Source organism: Hyaena hyaena, unplaced genomic scaffold (assembly GCF_003009895.1).
Source record: "Hyaena hyaena isolate Hyena2069 unplaced genomic scaffold, ASM300989v1 scaffold_75, whole genome shotgun sequence".
Taxonomy (NCBI): domain Eukaryota; kingdom Metazoa; phylum Chordata; class Mammalia; order Carnivora; family Hyaenidae; genus Hyaena; species Hyaena hyaena.
Window position 1 is genome coordinate 3,403,622 of NW_024080707.1, and position 23,388 is coordinate 3,427,009.

Consider the following 23,388-nt stretch of genomic DNA (forward strand, 5'->3'; position numbering starts at 1 on the left):
TTCATCCCCAAATTTAACCTGTTTTTGCTAATCTCTGCCTGTTTTTATACTGTTTCCAATCAGATATCTTGCCTCCACTTCAGTACTTACTTGGTTTCTTTAAATGTTTTCGCTCATTGCTACTAATTTTTTCCCGTCTTAGTGTTCATTTGATCTTATATGTTCTCTTCACATGCATGAACACATACTACAACACGACTATAAGGTTTATTGAGGCTTAAATATGTTAAGTATCTGATTAAAGCTTCCTGTAATTTCTCCTCAGTTGCTTTCATCACTAGTTTAACTATGGAACACAACGTTTTCTTCCTCCTAGTGCAGGACATAACTTGAAACTTGTGGTTCTCCACCCACCCACTAGGCTATTTCCCTACTTAGCAAGGCAAGGAACCAGCATAACCCGTATGGGAAGCACTAAGCTTCACTTTCCATTTGTAATCATAAAAGGAAAATTGTTGCTTCCCACAAACAATGAGGGTGGATCATCTAAGTACCAAAAGGACAGACTATCCAGTCTGATTTGTGCAGGGGGTGCTGGGAAATCATTTTTAAAATTCACATGAGAAATATTAAAGACAGCCATTTTTTCACTTTGAAATTAAAGAAAAACTGTTATGTTGTTAGTTAATTATAAAAATACATTGTGTTTTTTAAGAAAAATTATTCTATAACAAGAACTTTGGTTTGGTGGGAAAGCTAAAAAATTAAAAATACAGCTAAGTTACTTACTTGCATCCCTGTTCATAAACATAAATAAAAATATATTTTTAAATATATTTAAAAAACACAGTCAGTTCTTCTGATGTACAACATATCAAAGTAAATAATATTATACCATGACCAAACAGATTTATTCTGTGAATGAAAAGAGATTTCAACATAAGAAAGGCTATCAAAGGAATTCTTCATCTTAACAAAAGAGAAAAATATCATATGATGAAGTTAAAAGGTATTTGATAAAATTGAGGAGTTAGTTATAACAAAATAAGTTCTTGAGCAATATATAATAGAACACTCTTAAGATGGTCAATAATATATATACACACGTAATGTAAAGACTACTTTATTACTTTACTGTTTATTTAAAAAAATATTTTAAACAGCGAACATCATACTGAGTGCTGAAATGTTAAAGCCATTTCCATTAAAATTAGAAACATGAAAGAGATGCCTTCTGTCATCATCATTGTTAAGAATTCTAGTGGTTGTCCTCCCAGAAAGGCCCTCCCTAGCCACCCTGTCTCAAATCCACTTCCTATACCCCTCCCATGCTTTCTTTTCTCCTCAGCATCAGTCATTATTTAATATTTCTATTGTTTATGTCTGCCTTCCATTAGAATGTACATTTTATTCATCTGTTTTATTCATAGTTGTATCCTCAGAATCCACAACAATGCCTGGCATTAATCTCAATAAAGTATTGCTGCATGAAGAATATGAGGCAATAAATATTGGAAGAGATAAAATTACCTTTTTATTAGTAGATGATAATATTGTATACCTAGAAAGCCCAAGATAAACTAGTAAAGCAGGCGTTAAATTTACTAAAATAACTGGAAAAGGTTCTGGAGAAAAGATGAATGTACAAAAATTAGGATTTTTTTTTTTTGGTACCACAGTAAGCACTTAGATATGAACATGGGGGAAATTTCTCATTCACAGTGGCAAATAAAAGTGGTAAATAAAAAGGTAATATAAAAAGGTGCAAGATGTACATGATTAACGTTACAAAAAGTTATTAAAAGAACTAGAATGGTATGTTATTATAGTAACATATTTTGGATAGGAATTCTTAATATCATAGAACATGATGTTTCCTTCATTAGTATAAATGTAATGCAATTCAAATTGTAATTCCAATAAAGTTTTGGGGGAAAAAAATAACATAATTATAAAATCCATATGGAAGAATCTATGTTTCATAAAGCCATAAAAATCCCCCCACCCAAAATCTAATCTATAATGGTGGACAGTTTTTCTTAAAAGATATTAAAATTTCCCATAAAATTACTGAAATCAAAGTAGTATGTGGCTAATTCAGAATAAATAGATAAGTGAACAGAATAAAGGCCCTATAATAGTGCCAAATGTAATGAAAACAACATTTGACTAAAGTGATATAAAATTCCCATGGACAAAAGATGGTTCATTTAATAAATAAAGCAGGAAAAATGAAATTTGGAAGAAAATTTGGAAAGAATTTGGAAGAAAATGAAAATTAAACTCTTCACGCTATACAAAAATAAATGTAATATGTGTTCAATTTAATTTTCTTAAAGCTTATTTATTTACTTTGAGAGAGAGAGAGAGAGCATTTGTGTGTGTCCAGGGGAGGGGCAGAGAGAAAGAGAGAGAATCCCATGCAGGCTCTGTGCTATTAGCATGGAGCCAACCAGGGGCTCGAACTCACGAACCATGAGATCATGACCTGAGACTTTTTGTTTGCATTTCCTAACTTGATACATATATTTTTCACGCAGCCTAACTATAGGATTTAAGTGAAATTTAGGTCTCATTTTTCCTTTTTGTTTCTCTATATACTTAAATTATATAGATACATTTTAAATAACTAAAAAGTATATATCAAATAAACAGTAACAACTACAAATATACTGAAAAAGAAAACATACCTTTTTCCCTAGCAACTTGATAAGCTATCCCACTGAAGTAATAGTGTCAATATGTAAGGATACATAAACAAGGCTATTTACTTCATCTTTATTTATAATGGCAAATACTGCAAACAAGTTGAATATCTATTGATGAAGTCTCAAAACATACATGTTGTCGAATAGGAACTCCCAAACTTTTTGGTCTCAGGACTCTTTACACTCTTAAAAATTACTTAAAACTTCAAAAGGCTTGTGTTTATGTGGGTTGAATTTATCCAAATTTATCATAATGGAATTTAAAACAGAAATTTAAAAATATTTACTAACTCACATATTATAAACCTACCACATATTAACACAATAACATATTTTATGAAAAATGTCTATTTTCACAAAACAAAACACATATGGTGAAAAGTGGCCCTGTTTTATATTTTTGCAAATCTCTAAGGACTGCCTTTATAAAATACAGCTCAATTCTCATTATCAGATTCTGTATTCAGTCTGTTACTGTGTGTTGTGTTGATTGAATATATGAAAACTCCAACCTTACAGAAAATCCAGATATTTAGTTGGAAAAGGGAAGATTATTTTAATAGATTATTTTTCTTCCATTAATTTAAGATGATTTCAATTTTATTTAATAAAATTATCTTTTCAGATAATTTTTCTATTCTTTTTTAATATTATACCAAAACTTGACAAGTGGCTATTTATTAAAGATTGGTTGCAATGTTGAATCTGAAACCACATCAATGAATTTTTGTACTGTTAGATTAAAATCCTTATTTTGCACATTGAATGGTTCTTTTACCCATTCATGATTTTGTAATATCATGCATTGATCATTTGGAAAATATTGGTTCACTGAGTTATGTAGATCTCCCAAATGTTAACACATTTCACTACACGATTTCAAAAAGTAAAATTCATTAATATCACCACTGGGTCTTGTGGTAGAGGATAAGGTTTTTTTTTTAATTGCTTGTAAGCTTGAATTTATCATCAGCAACAAATAATGTAATTGTTTTCCTTGAAATGAGGCTCATTTTGTTCATTTTCACATCTTTTTCATTTAATTTCAAATACCATATCTGAATAACTACAGTTTTTCAATCTTTCTTTTAAAAAAAAAGATGCTTCCTGGAAAAAGCAGCTAGTTTTAAGCCCAGAACTCAAGCACTTAAATGTTTTACCACAAGATAAGCATCACACTCCAGTATGCTGCAGAAGTGCTTCATGCAGTCTTCCCATTTCAACCCCACCCATATTGAAAAGGCATGTACTCAAAGACTGAGACTTAATACAATTAATTTTTACTGCTTCATTGATAGGCATTCTTCCAGTGACACCAAAAAAGTAAAATAAATACCCAAGCCAAACAAACAAAAAACCAGGGAGTTCCTGGTGGTGAAGAATATATTGAAAACCAGTACAGCTTGATGTGACTGCCTTGATTTGTGCTAAGCAGCCTAAGTTTGAATACAGTAACAGCACTTCCTTAGATGTGTGTGACTTAGGACATGTTTACCTAATTCCACTGAGCCTTAGTTTATCTGCAAAACGGTAATAAAGTACTGTCCACATTCAGATTTCCTGCAACACATGTGTGAAATAAAATGTTTAAGTGCCACGCAAAAGGCTTTAACACAGTTTAAGTGCCCAATATGTAGTAGATGGATTTCATCTACAGACTGTAGTATTAATAAGACCCGCAGCACAGAAGAACAGAGAATCTATTGTTATAAGCCACTGGGGAGTGGAATGTCAGAGTTAGAAATGAAAACATAGTTTTGTGATTTCCTTACTTAGTCTTTCTATTTGTAAAACATCCAATTGTGTTATGAGACTTGACTATCCAGGCCTCAGTTTAATTTCTAGAAGGAGAATACAATGTCCTTTTTTTAAAAAAATAAATGTTTATTTTTATTTATTTTGAGAGAGAGAGAGAGAACACAAGGTGGGGGCAGGGAAAGAGAGAGAGGGGGAGACATAGACTCCTAAGCAGGCTCCAGGCTCTGAGCTGACATCAGCGAGCCTGATATAAGACTCCAACTCACCAACTGTCAGATCATGGCCTGATGACTTGAGCCAAATTCGCAGGCTCAAAAGACTGAGCCACTCAGGTACCACAACAAAATGTCCTTTTATCTCAGCAGTAGGAAGACAAAACCAAAGTGGCCCAGACTATAGGAAGGCACTTATTACTCAAATATTCTCTGGGTTTTAGGGGGATCTAACTGATACAGATATGTCTTCGCTATCCTCAAGTAGAAGGGCTGAATATTAGGAAGCATTTATTGAGCACTTAAAGATGTTTTGAGAAAAAGTACTTTGTTTTGATTCGTATACTTGACCATGAACCACTGTTTAAATTCTCAGTTAATAATATACTGCAACCCCAAGGTTAAGAGTGGATAGTTATTTCTGGTTGATGAGGTAAGAGTTGATTTTTATTTTCTTTTTATGCTTTTTTTAAACATTTTCCTACTGTCAGCATAATCTGTTTACTGTTTTAAAGTTATTTTAAAATTTTTTCACAAGAAGAAAATCAGTGAGCTTGGTTTATGGCAGTTTTACTGCAATTTTGCACAGCATTTAAAATTTCAAATGATTAGTTAAAATTTGAAAGGAACAGTGCATTCACTTTAACAAAGGGAGAAAATACACTTCACTGTGGTTTAAACTGTTGACCCACAACTTTAAGAAAAGAAAGATTGCCTAGCCCAAAGCCATGATTTTAATGACACAATATAAGTGTTGTACTGAGCAGTAAAACACCGTGATTAAGTGCATGCTCAAAGCTCTACCTTCATTGGGCATCCACTCTTAGCAAAGAGCATGCAAATGAGTCACGGAACAGCCATCAATCTGTAAGTCTTGTCTTCACATCACCGACCACCTCTTTGAAACCCAAAACCCATAGTCAGCTTTCCATCCTGAAGTCCCTCCACCCTTGAGGAATCCACCTTCGGAAAGTTTTGCACCAGGCTCTCCTCCGAAACCTCATTCATGCTCATTTGGGAGTTGGAAATAGTTTCCCCTCTCAGCTGTATGGAAGAGAGTCCTGACAAAGAAGGAAAGCTGCCGCCAAGTTCTGCACTTGGGAACATGCACTGGGTGTTTTTAAAGGAAATCGAATCCTACCCATCATTTTCTTTAAATGTTGGTCTGGCTTCAGAAAGATTAGACATTCTGGGGAGAATTCAGTCATCTCCACTGAGATGATGGATTTGCAGCAGAGGAAACATGAGAGCAGAAAGAAGGGGTGACAACAACCAGTATCCCGCAACCAGTGAGTAGCCAAGTCCAAGCTCGCCTTCTGCTGTACTGGCTACCTCTGCTCCGTGACCAGCAGCCTCCAAGGTATTCGTTACATGCTTTAAATAAAAAAAACACAAAAAATAACCCCGTGTATGACCTGCAAAGTCGATCAGTAAGGAAGGAAGTAGAGAGATTTAAACCTCTATGTCTGAAAACGAAAAGTGGTTCCCACTGTTATTGGAGGGTTGTTCCCAAAGTCCTCCTTCAATTAACTTCGTTCCAACTTACTTATTAGTGCCTTAGTACACTGGCAAGCTCCTGGAAAACTTACAAGAATGAATGCTGATTAATAAGCCAGTAATGGATTGAATAAATAATATATGAGAAAATACTCTGAAAAAGACTCTGTGAAAGATTAAGTAAACTGCATTATGATGTCAGTGGTGTTAAAACAGAGCCTTGAACAAACATCCATTCAACTGTCCTGTGTGTTTCATAGGTATTCCAAAGGTATTCTTTCTAGTGCATTTTGGTTTGCTAATCCAGAGATGGATACATTATGCTAAATCTGGTAAATTATGCTTACCCTTGAGATTAAAAGCCCTTATTATATCTACTAACATCTAGTAACTATGAACCCCTCAGTTTGGGAGTTCATAATTTTTCAAGAAATTAGCCCAATAAAATATGAAAACCATGGGTCATTTTCTAAAATATTTTCATTTACCAAAGACATTCTAAAGCACACTGAAAATTTTACATTCATATATGTGGTTACAAAACTTATTATGTGATCACATTTTCCTGTTTTAACTTTTTATTATAAAACATAACAAACACAATTAATTATTAAAATAGAACCTTAAATAAATTCTACCTCATACTTTCATATGAGATGAGCAGAAAGAACTCCAGTTAAACATCTTGACAGTTAAACATGCATGCATGGACTCTCTCTCTCAAAGTAAATAAATTTTTTAATGAAGAAATACAGTGAAATAGGTCCCCTCAGTATTTCTGAAACATGTTAGGTTCATTCCCACGTCAACATTCTGATCAGACAATTACTTCTGGAATTCCTACTAGAATTTCATTTTACCCCACTCATCGTAACTCCCCAAATCCCATACGTCCTTTAGGGCCTCCATCAAACACCACTGCTTCTATGACACTATCATTTATTACAGCAGTTCACCATCTTCATTTTCCCACCTGAGACACAGCATAAAACAAAGACCTCAGCTCTTGAAGCCAGATAGACTTGGTTTGCTCCCTAGCAAAAAAACCTACCAGCTGGGTGAACAACTTTGTCCCCAGTAAAATGGTAAATTGTGATAATATTACTTCACAGAATGCTTATCATCAGACTGAATGAAATGTTGCACATGAAACTACCTGGCACTTAATAACTGCTCAATAACAGATTCATTCCTTCCATCCTTATTTAGCACCTGCCTAATTTCCAACTTATATTCAGTAATTATCCATGTGTGAAATTATCCATATGATTTCAACATATTCCTTAACATCACATTTCTCTCTGTTCCCCATAGCACCTGCCATAGATGTTGAGCTCATCAAAAGAGTTGTCCAATCAAATGACTTCAAGCTGGAGACTAAAGAAAGCAAGGGTTTTATTTTCTGAAAGGTAGCAAGCTCACTTTTTTTCCCAAGTCAGATTCAATTTATTTTAATAGGTCATTTCACTGCCCATGAGTTTCAGCCCCCCATTGGGCTCTATACGGGCAGCATGGAGCTTGCTAGGAGTTCTCTCTCTCACTCTCTCTCTCTCTGCACCTCTCCTGCTTATGCATTCTCTCTCTTTGTCTCTCTCTCTTTCAAAATAAATAAACTTTTAAAAACTCAATAAATAATTTAAATATATATAATAACTTGAAAAATTCGATACAATTATTGTTAGTGAGTTATGATGTAAGATCCCTAAAATATCCTGGGATATTTTTTCTTTCTGGTATAATAGCACTGTATCTTTTGATAGTTAACTATTCAAAGAAATACAGACATGGTGAGAGTACATTTTTCATGAGTTGTTCTAGATGCTACACAAATGTTTCATCACTTTAGAAAAAGCAGTGCTTATTCTGATGATTCATAACTATGTTTTATATGTTTCAGCTTAATGGACATGTTCTGCTTTCTATTTAAAGCAGGAATTAGTTACATGTAAATTATTAGCCTTTTAGTTTTATCACCCACTGAGTATGCCAACCTAAGCAAATGAAGGCTGATAGCCTAGTAAATGTTCTGTGGATTTTAGTATATGTGCTGCCGAAGCGAGCACAATGTTCTGTGGATTTGAGGGTAGACTTGAACATTGTAGTAAATCACGAACAAACCAGACACAAAGCCCAAATGTATAAAGGAACAAATGAGGTCATTAGCGTGGTCTGTATCTCTTGAAGGAGTGGGGCCTTGGCAAGGGCTTAGCCAGCGACAAAGGGCAAAGAAGTTTTCAGACTAAGAAGCAGGGATGTGGTTTGGGATAATCAGAATGAGAACTCTCTACTTTGTGCCAGGCATTGTGTTAAGTACTTTACATTGGAGGTAAACTCCATCAGTCAGTGGACCACAATCTCAAAAGCAGCAGCAATATTCACCTAAAGAAAGTGATCATAAATTTGTTTTTAGTTTTTGTCTTGAGGGGGAAAATTGATTTCATATAGTTAGAGAACAAAGAAGACTATGACGTTTGTTTAGCTGATTTGCAAGGCTGATTTTATCTTCCATTTGATTGTATGTTTTATGTTTCCCACAGTTAAAATATTTTACCCTCTGCAATATTTTGTAGTATATTAAGGAAATCACACTTAAAATATTAGATCATGTTTTAATACGGTTTTAATAATAGATCATGCATACGGTGTATGCATGAAGCCAACATTTCTCCCATTAACTTGATCATTCATTCATTCTATTTGTTGCAATAATTCCTCCGTGAAGGTAGTGTTATAGGTGTTGGAGATATAGGGGTGAACAAAACACATAGTCCCTACCATCAAAGAGCTTAAAGTCTAAGGGAGGAGGCAAACACTAAGCAAATAACCACACCAATATTTAGCACAGCAGGTCTGAATCTCAAATCAGAAACTCAGGTGTCCAAGAAATGTACATTCTGAAATTCAGTTTCTAGCTCTAAGTCATCATTCCACCCAGCTGGCAGAAACAACACACACATAAAGTAATATCAGTCACTCTTAATTAGATTGCTACTCTAAAAGTATGGGAGAGTCTATAAGATGAGGAAAGGGAAGGGTGGAATGCAATGGCTTCAGTGCTTTGGATCGGCTGCCCAGGGTCTAAGAATAATTAGTTTTATTTTTCTTTTAGTCTTGATAAGCAACGATGGTAGAAAATTTTTGATAAGTCAAAAATACATAATACAAAGAAACATATTTTTTAATTGAATCAAATTTTTATTTTGTTACACAGTGTTATGGAAAGTCCAACCTTTCAGAAAGACAAAGAGAGGAACCACAGTGATTTATATCAGCAGGAAACTTATTATTATTACCCCACCTAAGCTCTCAATCCACCCCAAAATTACCTTGCTTTTATTTAAAAGATGACTCCAAAGAAACAAGTTGCAAAGAAGTTGAAAGTTTAAAAAGGCAGTTTCTATTGTTGCACAGACTCCCTTCTTAGTTTTAGACTCTTTTTTCCCCCAGAGATTTTAGTGAGTTTCAGATGCCTCTCCTCTCCACTTAGAATGCTTTAGAAAACAGGCCATCCTGTCCTATGGCCTCAGTTAACAAAACGGCGGACTTGTTCTCACAAACAGCATGGAATAGGCTGTTCGCAATCTGTTTGGAGGAGTTGTTGCCGCCCACTCTCCTATTTGCACAAGCTAGCTCTAGAACCCTTCATAAGATAACATTCTGATGCCAACTATAGATCGAGGACTTTCTATTTTCTCTCTGGGCCCACTTAAGTCTGGGCTTAAAACCCAGAGCCAATTTGGGGCACGCAGAGGAGGGTGCCCTGATGTGTCCCAGACTAACTCTTCTCACTGAATTGGGAGTGTGATGCCTGCTGGTGAAGTGATGCAATTTTGACATTTGCTGTCATGTTGTCTGCTTGTCAGTCTAAAACCTTCAGCTTTCAAAGATAAGAGCATAAAATTCTGATTTAAAGTTGAGTGTGAAAATATAAAATAAAATAAAACATAAATGAAGTTGGGTATAAGAATCCAGTATTCTCCTAACACTAACACATGCATAATTCATAAACTTGGAAAACAGATCTTAGAAAGCAGACGTGAAATTCTATGAAACTGCATCTTGTAAAGATTTTGGTTTCAGTAATTCTAGTAATTTCCAAGCTTTGCTTCTAATGGAATAATAATTTTCTAACCTATTTGGAGATTTTGTAAGAACACATATGTGGTTATGTGTACTTGGAATATGACTAAAAATATTAAGAAAATCTCAGCAAAACTCTTACAATTAGCCTAGATCACATATCTCTGAAATAAAAGTTTATTAAGTTTATGTTAGGTTGAGAAAGAAGTTATACATCAAATATCATTTTCTAACATCAAAATCCCAGCTTACCGCATACAGATTGGACTACTGGATATTAAACACTGTTTCTTTTTCTTTAAACAGTAACAAGAGAAGTTATTAGTAATGATGAATTATCCTGGTTGTTTTGACTTGGATCCAATCAAAGTAGCTATTATGTCTCCCTGAAAAGAAAAAGTCAAACAATTAAAATGCAATAAAATATAAATTAAGAAGCAAAGGAGTCTTTAAAATACCATTTAAAATTTATAAATTAGTGATACATATAAAGGGCATCCAATGAGATTGCAAAAAGGAAATAAACCTAGGTAAGTTTAAATAGTAACAGTTACTTCCTAGTAAAAGCCTGCTTTTTCCATTGGAGGACTCTTAAAGAAGTTTGATAAACAATTTTATAAGGATTCTGTTAAGGGAACATTTTTGGCAGCTTCTGTTTAGCTTTAATTATGTAAACCTCAGTTTTCTTATCTGTAAAGTAGCTTGTGATCTTAATTATATCTTAAGCTCTTTCCTGACCTATAGTGCTTAATTTAGAGAGAGCTTAAGATCTGAATTCCAATGTGGATTTTGTATTTAATTTAATAATAACAATCTTATACTAAAGGAGTAAAATAATAATCTATAAGAGGATGAAACCAAAGATGGTAGGTGAGTTTTTAAGAAAGATACCATGAACTAAATTCTACACATAAAACTAATATTAGACTGTATGTTGACAACCTGAAATTTAAATAAAAACTTGAAACAATAGGGGTGCCTGGGTGGCTCATTTGGTTAAGCATCTGACTCTTGATCTTGGCTCAGGTCATGATCTCATAGTTCCAGAGTTCCAGCCCCAAAATGGGCTTTGTGCTGATGGCATGGAGCCTGCTTGGGATTCTGTCTCTCCCTCTCTCTCTGCCCCTCACCTGCTTGTACTCTCACTCTCTCAAAACAAATAAATAAACCTAAAAAAATAAAGTGTCATTCCTTCAGATTAAATGAGAATAATATTTAAAACTTGAAACAATAAATAATAAAATAAAATAAATAAAAAATAAAGATACTGTGAAAAGATGGGAATTGAAGCAGAAGACCAGAATTTTCTCTACTACACAGTAAAGGTGACCTTAAAATAAATCATTGATATCTGAGAATCTTAGTTTCCTTGAATGGATAATAGAAATATTAACAATCACTTTGAAAAATTGTTATAAGAGCTGAATGAACTAATGTATGTAAAAGAGTTTTACAAAACTTTAAAGAGTTACAAACCCCTTAGATGATATTACATAAGTTAGTCCTGTCTTTTAGCCTGTACTGATGATGACATTCCCCATTCTTCAGGTCCTGACACAAAATCAGTTGCCAAGCTGCTTCTCACATCCATCTCTTTCTACTTCAGTCTCTCACTTGGGCTAACACAGTAGATCACTACTTTAATTTATTCACTGTTATATTCTTAGCACCCAAAACAGACCCTGTCACATAGTCCATACTCAGTAGATATTTGTTGAATGAAGAGTCTATATGTAAATACCCAAAGTACAGAGAAAAAATGGCAAACATTTATATACTGAAACATAAGTTTAGAAATAGTATTCAAGAGTGATTCTCCACAGACTAGCTCCAGGAAAAAAAAAAAAAAAGGTCGCTTTGTACAATGCCCCACTGGAATTAGCTTCTGCCAAGTACTCAAACTATAATTCTGTTCAACATAAGACTTGGGCCCCCAGCAACCAACCACATAACACTAGAGGAGGAGATGGTGCTTCAACAAACAATAATGCTAAGTCGTGGTGAATCCCGTTGGCAGCTAGATACATCACAAAATTATCATTGCAAAGTTTGGACCCCATACCCTGTTCATACCAGGCATCACAAAGATATTACTCTTAACCACAAACCCTGATTGGTAGGACAGGGCAGGAGCCAATGTTCTACTATGTAATATCACAGTAATATTCTGGTCCTTGAATACATCAAGGAGCTGCCAGAGTTTCAGAAATTATTTCACTTAAAACATCTATAGCCCAAGGACCAAAGTTCTCTTGCTGTGCAAGGATGCGGTGGGTGCTGAACAATATGGAGATGAGTGGGAGTCGTGGTTCTATACCTATACCATGGTCCTTGGTATATCTCCATGGCTTTTCTCCAATGGGCCCTGCTCCAGCACACTTGGTGCAAGTGTATTCTGGTAGTTTGCCATTGTGAAACACGTATTCCTGTTGAAGTTCCTTTTGTACCTATCCCTAATCCTCTTCTTCCCTCATTCTTCACTTCCCAGAGGCAGACTTCATTATAAATTTGGCGTACATCTTTCCTATAGAATGAAAACAGAAGCCTTCCAAAATTTTGATTCACTCTTGGTTAAATTACTGGAAAAATTATAGGACATAATATTACTTGATCAGATATCTTAATAGGAAATAATGGTTTGACATTAATTACTTTGAGACTTCAAATTACTATTTGATTATAATTCTTCTCTGAAAAGTTCAGGAAAAAGTGTATCAGGTGAGCCTGTGTTTGTCTGTAAGTAACATAAAATCTGATTAATAGGTTTTTGTTGAATCTCCCAGAAGAATAACACTGAAGTTTTAAAATATAATGACCAAAAGCATGAAAAACATATTTGTATTAGAAAATTGTGTTTATCAATGTATGCAATATATTTCTTGCAAGAAAATTTTGCTCACCAGCACTGAAATCATTCACACACACACACACACACACACACACACACACACACACACACGTTTTTCAAAAATGTTCACACTCTCAACTTAGCCTTCTGCTTGCAGAGCATACTGCTCAAAATAAAAGATATCTCTAATGTATCTATATACCACATCTTCTTTATCCATTCATCAGTCAATGGACATTTGGGCTGTTTATATAATTGGGCTATTGTAGAACATGGTGCTATATGGATGGAGCTAGAGAGTATTATGTGAAGCAAAAGAAGTCAGTCAGAGAAAAACAAATACCATAGGATTTCACTCATATATGGAATTTAAGAAACAAAACAAACAAGCACAGAGGAATAAAAGAGAGAGGCAAACCAAGAAATAGACCCTTAACTATGAAGAACATACTGATGGTTACCAGAGGGGAGATGAGTGGGGATGGGTTAAATGATAGGAATTAAAGAGTGAACTTGTTATGATGAGCACCAGGTATTGCATGGAAGTGCTGAATCACTAAATTCTGCACTTGAAACCAATATTACACTGTATGGTAACTAACTGGAATTTAAATTTAAAAACTTGAAAAGAAAAGTTAAAAAAGGATATCTCTCATCAATTCAAATCAAACACAAAAATGAAATCTTTTTCTTGCACATTCCAATCTATATTCTATACTTTTGCTAACTATAAATATGTCCACTAAGAACACAGCTTTTATATTTGTGTTTAAATACTCTTACATAAATCATAACATATTGTACTTATCTTCCTCCAATTTATTTTTATCACTCAACACATATTTAAGATTTATTCAAAATTTGTCATATTGAGACACTGAAATATATATTATTTAAACTTCTGTATTACAGTCACTCATGTGAATGTGACATATTTTATTTACCCAGTGTTTCACTGATGATCATTTAGGTTGTCTCCAACTTATCAATATAGAAACAAGGCTGTTATGAACATTTTCATTAGCATGTCTTTCAGACCACTACTAACAAATTAAAGAAAACCTTGGAAGATATACAGAATCCAAACAGATAACAATTTAAACATCTATAAAGATTGTAATCCTACAAGATAGGAAAAGTATAGTAATTTAGAATTCATGACACAGTAAATAAATAACTTGAAATCAATCAAGTGATGTAGCAACATATTCAGGGTTGCAGGCTTCCATGAGAAGATAGAGAACATGGGTAACAGGTAAGTAGACTTCAGGAGACATGGGCTTTGAGACCATTCCAGATGGAGGGCATGAAAAATCAACTTTAAAGCAGGGCTCAGCCTGGAACCAAAGTAGTTAGGAACATCTCCTTAAATGTCCACAGTTAATATCATGTGAGCCAGTTGAGTAAATCATCTCCAAAACTACTTGGAATGCTTTATTTGTTTCTTTACTGGGGAAACCTATTTTTACACTGAAAGAATAATAATTGTGTATAGAAATAATGCAGCAAATCAAACAGATCATTTTAATATTTTTGTATTAAGGAGCTTGTACATATTTCATATTTTAAATATTCATTATATGTAAGAGAATTTGCCATTATTAGATTGCCTAGCAAATAAATTTGTGATTCTAATTTAAATGTGTAATTGGGTAATTGATTTAGACTTGTAATCATAGACTGAAATATTATTCATTTATTAAAAGCATTGGAACTTTTAAGAAAATTTAAGATTCATTATATTCAACATTTAAAATGTATTAAATTAATAAGAATTCCTTAAGTATCAGATTGGTTTGTCCATAGATGGTTGAAGTACTTAAAAGTCTATATTAAATTGATAAATTAAATTTAGAGGATTTAAAGAAGTTGGTTACAAAGCTTACTGAAAGTGTGTATTAAAATTTGCTAGACTTAGAAACAGAATAATAAAATATATTATCTAAATTTAAGAACTTAAGGTGAACAAAGATTTTTTAAAAATTTTATAGCATATTTGAATGTGAACATTTTAAGCAAAAGTAGACTGAGTAATCATCTCCATGTACAAAAGAAACATTAAAGACAAAAGAAAAAACAAACAACCCAGTGAAGAAATGGGCAGAAGATATGAACAGACACTTCTCCAAAGAGGACATCCAGATGGCCAACAGACACATGAAACGATGCTCAGCATCCCTCCTCAGCAGGGAAATACAAATCAAAACCACACTGAGATACCACCTCACACCAGTCAGAATGGCTAAAATGAGCACATCAGAGAACTCTAGATGCTGGTGAGGATGTAGAGAAACGGGCACCCTCCTACACTGTTGGTGGGAATGTAAACTGGTGCAGCCCCTCTGGAAAACAGTGTGGAGGTTCCTCAAGAAGTTAACAATAGAACTCCCCTATGACCCAGCAATAGCACTGCTAGGAATTTACCCAAGGGATACAGGAGTGCTGATGCATAGGAGCACATGTACCCTAATGTTCATAGCAGCACTCTCAACAATAGCCAAAACATGGAAAGAGCCTAAGTGTCCATCAGCAGACGAATGGATTAAGAAGGTGTGGTTTATCTATACGATGAAATACTACATGGCAATGAGAAAAAATGAAATCTGGCCATGTGTAGCAACATGGATGGACCTTGAGGGTGTTATGCTGAGTGAAATAAGTCAGGCAGAGAAAGACAAATACCATATGATTGCACGTATAGGAGGATTAGGAGGAACTTAACGGAGGACCAAGGGGGAGAAGAAGGGGGGAAATAGTGGGGGAGAGGGAGAGAGGCAAACCATGAAAGATTCTTGAATACTGAGAACAAACTGAGGACTGATGGGTGTGGGGGGGGGATGGGAGGAGATGTGCATGGAGGAGGGCACTTGTGGGGATGAGCACTAGGTGTTATATGGAAACCAACTTGACAATAAACTATTTGTAAAAAAACAAAAAAGTCTGAAATAAATCCCATTAATATCAATTAAAAAAATTTAAAATATAAAGACAAAAGAAAAAAAAGAAGAAACAACTCACATTAATACCTTATACATGTGTCCAAATATACATGTGCATGACATTCTCTATGGTTTCACTGCTTTGTATGGTATTTGAATTCTAAGTTTTACTGAATCACTCTCTGAAGAGCCTATGCTAGGGGCGTCTGGGTGTCTTAATCAGTTAAGTGTCCAACTTCAGCTCAGGTCATGATCTCACAGTTCCTGAGTTCGAACCCTGCGTCGGGCTCTGTGCTGATAGCTCATAGCCTGGAGTCTGCTTCAGATTCTGTGTCTTCCTCTCTCTCTGTCTCTCCCCTTGCTTGCACTTTGTCTCTCTCTCTCAAAAAAATAAAATAAAACATTAAAAAAAAAAAAGAATCTATGCTAATTCATATTCCCAAGACCCTTGCATAAGAGCTCCTATTTCCCTACAACTTTGCTAATATTTAATATTGGCTAATATTTTCATTTTTGTAAATCCAATCAGTTTGAATTGATACCTTGTATAATTTCAATTGTATATTTCTCCATTACTTGTGAGAATTAATATTCCAGTCTCTCTCCTATGATTTAGTATTTTATACATTTGCCCATTCAAAACATTGAATTGCTCTTATTGTTTAATAGGAGTTATCTATATATACTGGACACTATGTCTTTTATAATCTTAGATTTTTCTTCTTCTAATCTGTTTCTTTTAACTTGACATATGGAATCCTGAACAGAAAGTGTTAATTTTGACATAGTAATCATAGAAAGAATACTTGAGGTTTATTGAGCACTTACTATGCACCAGTACCAGTTCTAACCACTTTGTACCTATTTACTCTTCTAATGTTTCTAATAACCTTTGATTCTGGTACCAAAATTATACTCATCTTACAAATAAGGAAACAGGGAAAAAATGGGAAAAATCAGGAGATTTTTTGGTCTTTTTAAAATCTGCCTTTAGATCATTAAGACATTATCCTACACTTTCTTCTAATAGTTTGTTTTATTTTTCAGTCTTCAATTCTATCGGAGTTCACCATTGTACAACATGTGAGATAGGCGTCTAATTTTATTTTGTCACCATATCATTTTTAGAGTTATAAATCTTAAATGGTTTTCTATTTTCTAGAAAATAAGGATCAAATTCCACATCATGGCAAATGACCCAACTGGCCCTTTTCTCTCAAGCAATCTCTTTACCAGTCAAAAAAGTCTACTCACCATTTCCTCAAAATGTCATGGACCTTTCTAATTCTATACCTTTGCTCAAGCGTTTCCCTCACGCCTGTCTGCAAGGAAAATTTCCTTTTTTTAAAAAAAGTTTACTTATTTATTTTGAGAGAGAGAGCATGAGCAGGGGAGGGCCAGAGAGAGGGGCAAAGAGAGAATCTCAAGCAGGTTCCATGCTGTCATCGCATATCCCGATGCAGGGCTGGATCTCACGAGATCATCACCTGAACCGAAACCAAGAGTTGTTCAGTCAACCAACTGAGCCAGCCAGGTGCCCCTGCAAAGAAAATTTCTAATCCTTCAAAATACAGTTAAAGTTTAATCTCCTGTGTGAAAGTCTTCCCCAAAGTATTCGCCTATTTTTTCTTTTCCTTTTTCCCCATTCTCTTTTCAAAAGCCAATTTTCCTACTCTATGCTTCTATAGGATTTTGTTATTTTGGTTTTTATGACTTGATTATATTTTTGTGCATACATTGTTCCTTTCATATAAACCATGTGTCTTTTGTTTCTAAGTGTGTTTGTTCACTTTTCAATATTTGCTGAGTACCTATTATGTGCTAGCTCTGTGCTAGATATTTAAATATACAAGTTTCCAATTAGCTCAAACTAGTATGAAAGACATGTGTACAAAATATTATAGTTTATATTGATAAATTATTGTCACACTTGACAAGTACTGTAGACATATGTGAATAAAAAGAATCAACATGCTAATACTCCTAGGTTTCTCTGCTACCACCAGCCCAGCACACATTAGCAAAGACTTTTATTTTATTTATTTATTTTTTTGCAAAGATTTTTAAATAATGCAACTCCCTCTCCTCACTGCCCCAAGTTTGGAATTTGTGGGTGAGTTCTTAGGGCTTTTGTGGGATGGAGCTGATGGAATCACAGGGATAGAAAGCAATGGATTTAGGCCTTGAGGTTACATTTAGGATTTGAGGGATAAGTAAAGAAGAAGAAAAAGATTACCATTAACTGTATATTTGGATCCATTTTAATGTTTTTGAGAGACTTGAATAAAGAATAGAATTCTCTAGTTCCTTCTGGCTGTTGAACTGTGTATCATAAACAAGTATGGGCATAAATGCACCAGTACCCTAAAAGGTATTATACTCAATGAATGTGAGAGAAATTAAAAATATTAAAATGCTTACATCATGAAAAACAAGCCATTAGTGCTGCATTTCTCAGAACAGACTAAAATTATGATGTATGGAAACATGCATTTTAGGAAAAAATCTTTATGTTTTTACAAACAAAAGAGACAAAATTCACTGTTTCTATGTGGCTTACATCCCAGCTGTGGGAGACAGGCAATTAACAAAATAAATCAATAAGGAATATGGTATATTCAAAGATAAATGTTATTACAAAAAAGAAACATAGAAAAGTATGAGATAAGAAGTGTAGGTGAGAGTAGAGATTCAATTTTAAATAAGGTAGCCAGGAAGATTTCACCAAGAAAGTGACTGATATTTGAGCAAAAACTTGAAGTGGGTAGGAGATCAATCTCTGGATGTTAGGTAGCAGAAATGACAAATACAACATCCAAAGCATGCATCTATCTATCTGTCTGTCTATCTATCTATCTATCTATCTATCTATCTATCTATCTATCATATAGCCCCTCATGGGGTAAAACTCCACCTGCTACATGTGACCCAAATCTAACACAGCTGACTTCCCTGGCCACATTTCCCTCTGGTTGGATATTTAGATTATGTTCTTTTTCTTTCTTTTTCTTTTCTTATCCTAAACTGTTATAATTAATTTATTTGATTGTCTTTATGAATATTTTTATAGACCAGAATTTCAAAAATATGACAGTCTTGGTTCAGATTGCCAAATTGCTTCCAAAGAAGTTATACCAAATTCTATTCCAACATTTCTCTATTTAAGAGAAAACCTGTTTATCAAATGTTGCTAGTACTGAGTACACCTATTAAGTTAAAAAAAAAAACTTTGTTAATGTCATATATGAGAATGCAATCACATTTTAATTTAATGTAATACATTTTATTTCTTCATTTATCAATGAGGTTTAATTTTTTTTTAATTTATTTTTTTTAATGTTTTATTTATTTCTAGGAGAGAGAGAGAGAGAGACAACGTGAGCAGGGGAGGGTCAGAGAGAGAGGGAGTCACAGACTGAAACAGGCTCCAGGCTCTGAGCTGGCAGTCAGCACAGAGCCCGACGCGGGGCTCGAACCCACAAACCGCGAGATCACGACCTAAGCGAAAGCCGGACGCTTAACCAACTAAGCCACCCAGGCGCCCCAATGAGGTTTAATTTTAAAGTATATTTATTAGTCTTTTTTGTGTGTAAATGAACTGTTCCTGACCATTACCCAGTCTTCTATTGTAGTCTTAGTATTTTTTCCTTGTTGATTCGTGCATATTTTAAATATTTTTAACATGTTTATCATATTCTTGGTAATATATACCAGATTACTCCATAAAATAATATTTAAACATTAAAAAATTAAAAATTGAACAGCTACCTTAGAAATAATAGGATCTGGTAATATGGATTGCTTGTCAAAGTTTTGCAACAAAGTTTTCTATTTGTTTTTTCTGTTTTCTTTAATTTTTTTTCCTTTTTAAAATATATATCCCACATCTTCTTTAATCACTCGTCAGTCGATATGATAGTGCTGCTATAAACACTGGGGTGCCTGTGTCCCCTCAAACCCATATTTTGGTGTCCTTTGGATAAATACCTAGTAGTTCTATTGCTGGGTCATAGGGTTAATTCTATTTTTTAATTTTTTGAGGAATCTACATACTGTTTTCCAAACTGCACCGGTTTGCATTCCCACCAGCAGTGCAAAAGTGTTCCCTTTCTCTACATCCTCATCAACATCTGTTGTTTCCCGAGTTCTTAATTTTAGCCATTCTGACAGGTGTGAGGTGGCATCTCATTGTGGTTTTGATTTGTGTTTTCCTGATGATGGGTGATGTGGAGCATTTTTCATGTGTCTCTTAGCCATCTGGATGTTTTCTTTCGAAAAGTGTCTATTCATTTTTTCTGCTCATTTCTTCACTGGATTATTTGTTTTTTGGGTGTTGAATTTTATAAGTTCTTTATAGATTTTGGATACTAACCCTTTAACCGATATGTCATTTGCAAATATATTCTCCCTTTCAGTTGCCTTTTAGTTTTGAAGATCAAAGTAAGGAAGTAGGATAACACGACAGAAACAAAAACAAATGCTTATTTCAGGAACATTGGATAATATCTAAAATATTATAATTTCTTGTAAAAGTCTTTGAATATTTGCAGTAAACTTCTTCTATATTCAACAATTATTAAGTCCCAACAGTATATTAGGCACAATTTTAAGTTATTCCATTTAGCATTTACAATTATTATGCTACAGCATTTTTGTGTTCATATTACAGAGGAAAAAAAATGAGGCTCAAAGGAAATAAGCCTAGTAGATACCATGCTTGGTAGAAACGCTTGGGTTTTATGTTCTTTCCATTGCACCACACTTAAGATATTTAAGAAATGTAAATTCCTTGTATGACACAAAATTACAACTAAAATTATTATTATTTTTAAAAATTTTTTTTAATGTTTTATTTATTTCTGAGAGGGAGACAGCATGAGCAGGGGAGGGTCAGAGAGAGAGGGAGATACAGAGTCCGAAGCAGGCTCCAGACTCTGAGCCAGCTGTCAGCACAGAGCCCGACACAGTGCTCGAACACACGAACCATGAGATCATGACCTGAGCAAGTCGGACGCTCAACTAACTGAGCCACCCAGGCACCCCACAACTAAAATTATTAAATTATACAAAATTTTGACTTTTGAGTCTTACCCGGCCAGAATCCAAAGCAGTGGGCATATTTCTTAGTTCATACACACCAACCTGTCCATCACTGTCACCCACTAGAAGGCAATCTGTTTCTTTGGCAAAGAGGACAGTTGTGAACTTAATTCCAGGGTTAGCAACATTCACAATCAGAGGATCCAAACTGCAATAAAATATTTTATTTGTAAATGTATTTGTTGTTATTATATTCTTTTTATATACAGATTAAGAAAAGTCTGAGATGTTTTATGTGATTTCATGTGACAAAAACAAAACAAAAGTTTCTTAAGTAAATTTTCAAAGTCAAAATAACTGCTTCTCTACTCCTTATTCAGTGAAAACTTTCACTTCTTTAGTGAACAAATTTCTATTAAATAAATCCAAGCAAGTCACAATTAAGATGTGAACTCATGGGGCGCCTGGATGGCTCAGTCAGTTGAGCATCCGACTCTTGGTTTTGGCTCAGATCATGGTCTCATGGTCTTGGGATCAAGCCCTGTGTCAGGCTCCAGCTGAGCGTGGAGCCTGCTTAAGATTCTCTCTCTCTCCTTTCCTCCTCTCTCTCCTGCTCATGCTCACTCTCTCTTTCTCACTCTCCCTCTCTCTCTCAAAAATAAATAAATAAACTTTAAAAAAAAAGATGTGAACTCACAAATTTAAACTCCTATGCTGGTTAACTTTATGTATTTACTTGGCTAGGCTATGGTACTCAGTTGTTTACAAGGTCAAACATCAGTCTACACTTTGCCATGAAGGTATTTTGTTTAGTTATGATTAACATTTAGATCAGTAGAATTTAAATAAACCACACTATGCTCCATAATGTAGGCAGACCTTATTCAATGTGTTGAAGACCTTAAGAGAAAAGACTGATTTCCCCAAAGTAGAATAAAATTCTGCCTCCAGACTCAGACTCAAGATTGCAAGATGGACTCCTGATGGAAATTATAGCCCACCAGACTATGGTGCAGACTTGACACTTGCCAGGCGCCACAGTCATGTGACCCAATTCCTTAAAGTAAATCTCTTTCTCTCTTTTTATTGCTACTGTTTCTCTGGAGAACCCTGAATAATACAACTTCTTAAGTAATAAATGTTTTTTAATAGAAGGATATTTTGACCCAAATGAACCTCTGGAATATAAAAGAATATTTTGAACAAGAACTCTCTTTATTCCTTGTCATCCAAAGCAATCCACCAATATCCTTAAAAAACAACAGAAGCGGGGGCGCCTGGGTGGCTCAGTGGCTTAAGTGTCCAACTTTGGCTCAGGTCATGGTCTCGCTGTTTGTGGATTCGAGGCCTGCATTGGGATATGCATGACAACTCAGAGCCTGGAGCCTGCTTTGTATTCGGTCTCCCTCTCTCTCTGCCCTTCCCCCACTTGTGCTCTGTCTCTGTCTGTCTGTCTGTCTGTCTCTCTCTCTCAAAAATAACTAAACTTAAAAAAAAAAAACAAAACCGAGGCAGAAGCTTGCCTACTTCTGAAGAAATGTCCTGAGATTGAGTTTTACCAAAAAAATTAAAATCAGGAGCGAGATGAGTTAAGTAGTCATTTTATACATTAGTCATCTCATACAAAAAAATAAATTGCTTTGTGATATAATCCTTGGTTTGGGGTTCAAACTGTTTTATAGTATTAGCCATGACAAAATTTTAGAGTTATTATATTATTAACTTATAGGATAAAAAATTGTCATCAAGAACAAACCCATTGAGGGGAGCCTGGGTGGCTCAGTTGGTTGGGTGTCAGACTCTTGGTTTTGGCTCAGGTCATGATCTCAGGATTTGGCTCAGGCTCATGATCTCAGAGCCCCATATTAGGCTCTGTGCTAAAGGCATGGAGTGTGCTTGGGATCTCTGACTCCCTCTCTCTCTGCTCCTCCTCTGCTTACACACACACACACTCTCTCAAAATAAATAAATAACTTTTTTTAAAAAAAGAATAAACCCATTGAATTTTATATCACTTATTTGAAGCAAGACTGTAATGCCCTCATGTTTCTGCTAATAACTAGCATAAAACTCTACAGTATTTTCCAACTGAGGAAATAGAATCATTAAACATTTTATTCCTGCATTGTATAAATGTTCATTTTAAAAAGAAAACATGGGCCTAGATGACACTCTAATAACTTTGGTCTACACCTTAAATTAAAACTTTTTATTAAATCATGGCCTTTTGTATATGTTTTAAAAAAGGTAAGAGAATAAGTATTTTAAAAAATAATTATTTTGTTTCCTTTCTTTACCTGATTGCAAACAATCTTTAGTTAAAAACAGCTAGTTGCCTCTCTGCATTCTTCTATAAACTAGGCAAT

General features: G+C 34.6%; 2 protein-coding genes across 2 annotated transcripts in view; both read right to left on the reverse strand.

Annotated features, from left to right (window-relative positions):
- Positions 1–5,441: 5,441 nt before the first annotated feature.
- INSL5 (insulin like 5) lies at positions 5,442–6,984 on the reverse strand. The gene is given in 5 exon segments (XM_039233469.1): positions 5,442–5,533; positions 5,536–5,623; positions 5,625–5,679; positions 5,892–5,992; positions 6,976–6,984. Coding segments are annotated over 5 exon segments (345 nt in total).
- Positions 6,985–10,365: 3,381 nt separating this feature from the next.
- Positions 10,366–23,388, reverse strand: part of DNAI4 (dynein axonemal intermediate chain 4) — an 87,357-nt gene continuing 74,334 nt past the window's right edge. Inside the window, exons 16-17 of the mRNA XM_039233412.1 lie at positions 21,074–21,230; positions 10,366–10,581 (exon numbers count right to left, since the gene is read on the reverse strand). Coding sequence (XP_039089343.1) covers positions 10,531–10,581; positions 21,074–21,230 — 208 coding nt within the window. The 3' untranslated portion in view covers positions 10,366–10,530. The remainder of the gene's footprint in view (positions 10,582–21,073; positions 21,231–23,388) is intronic.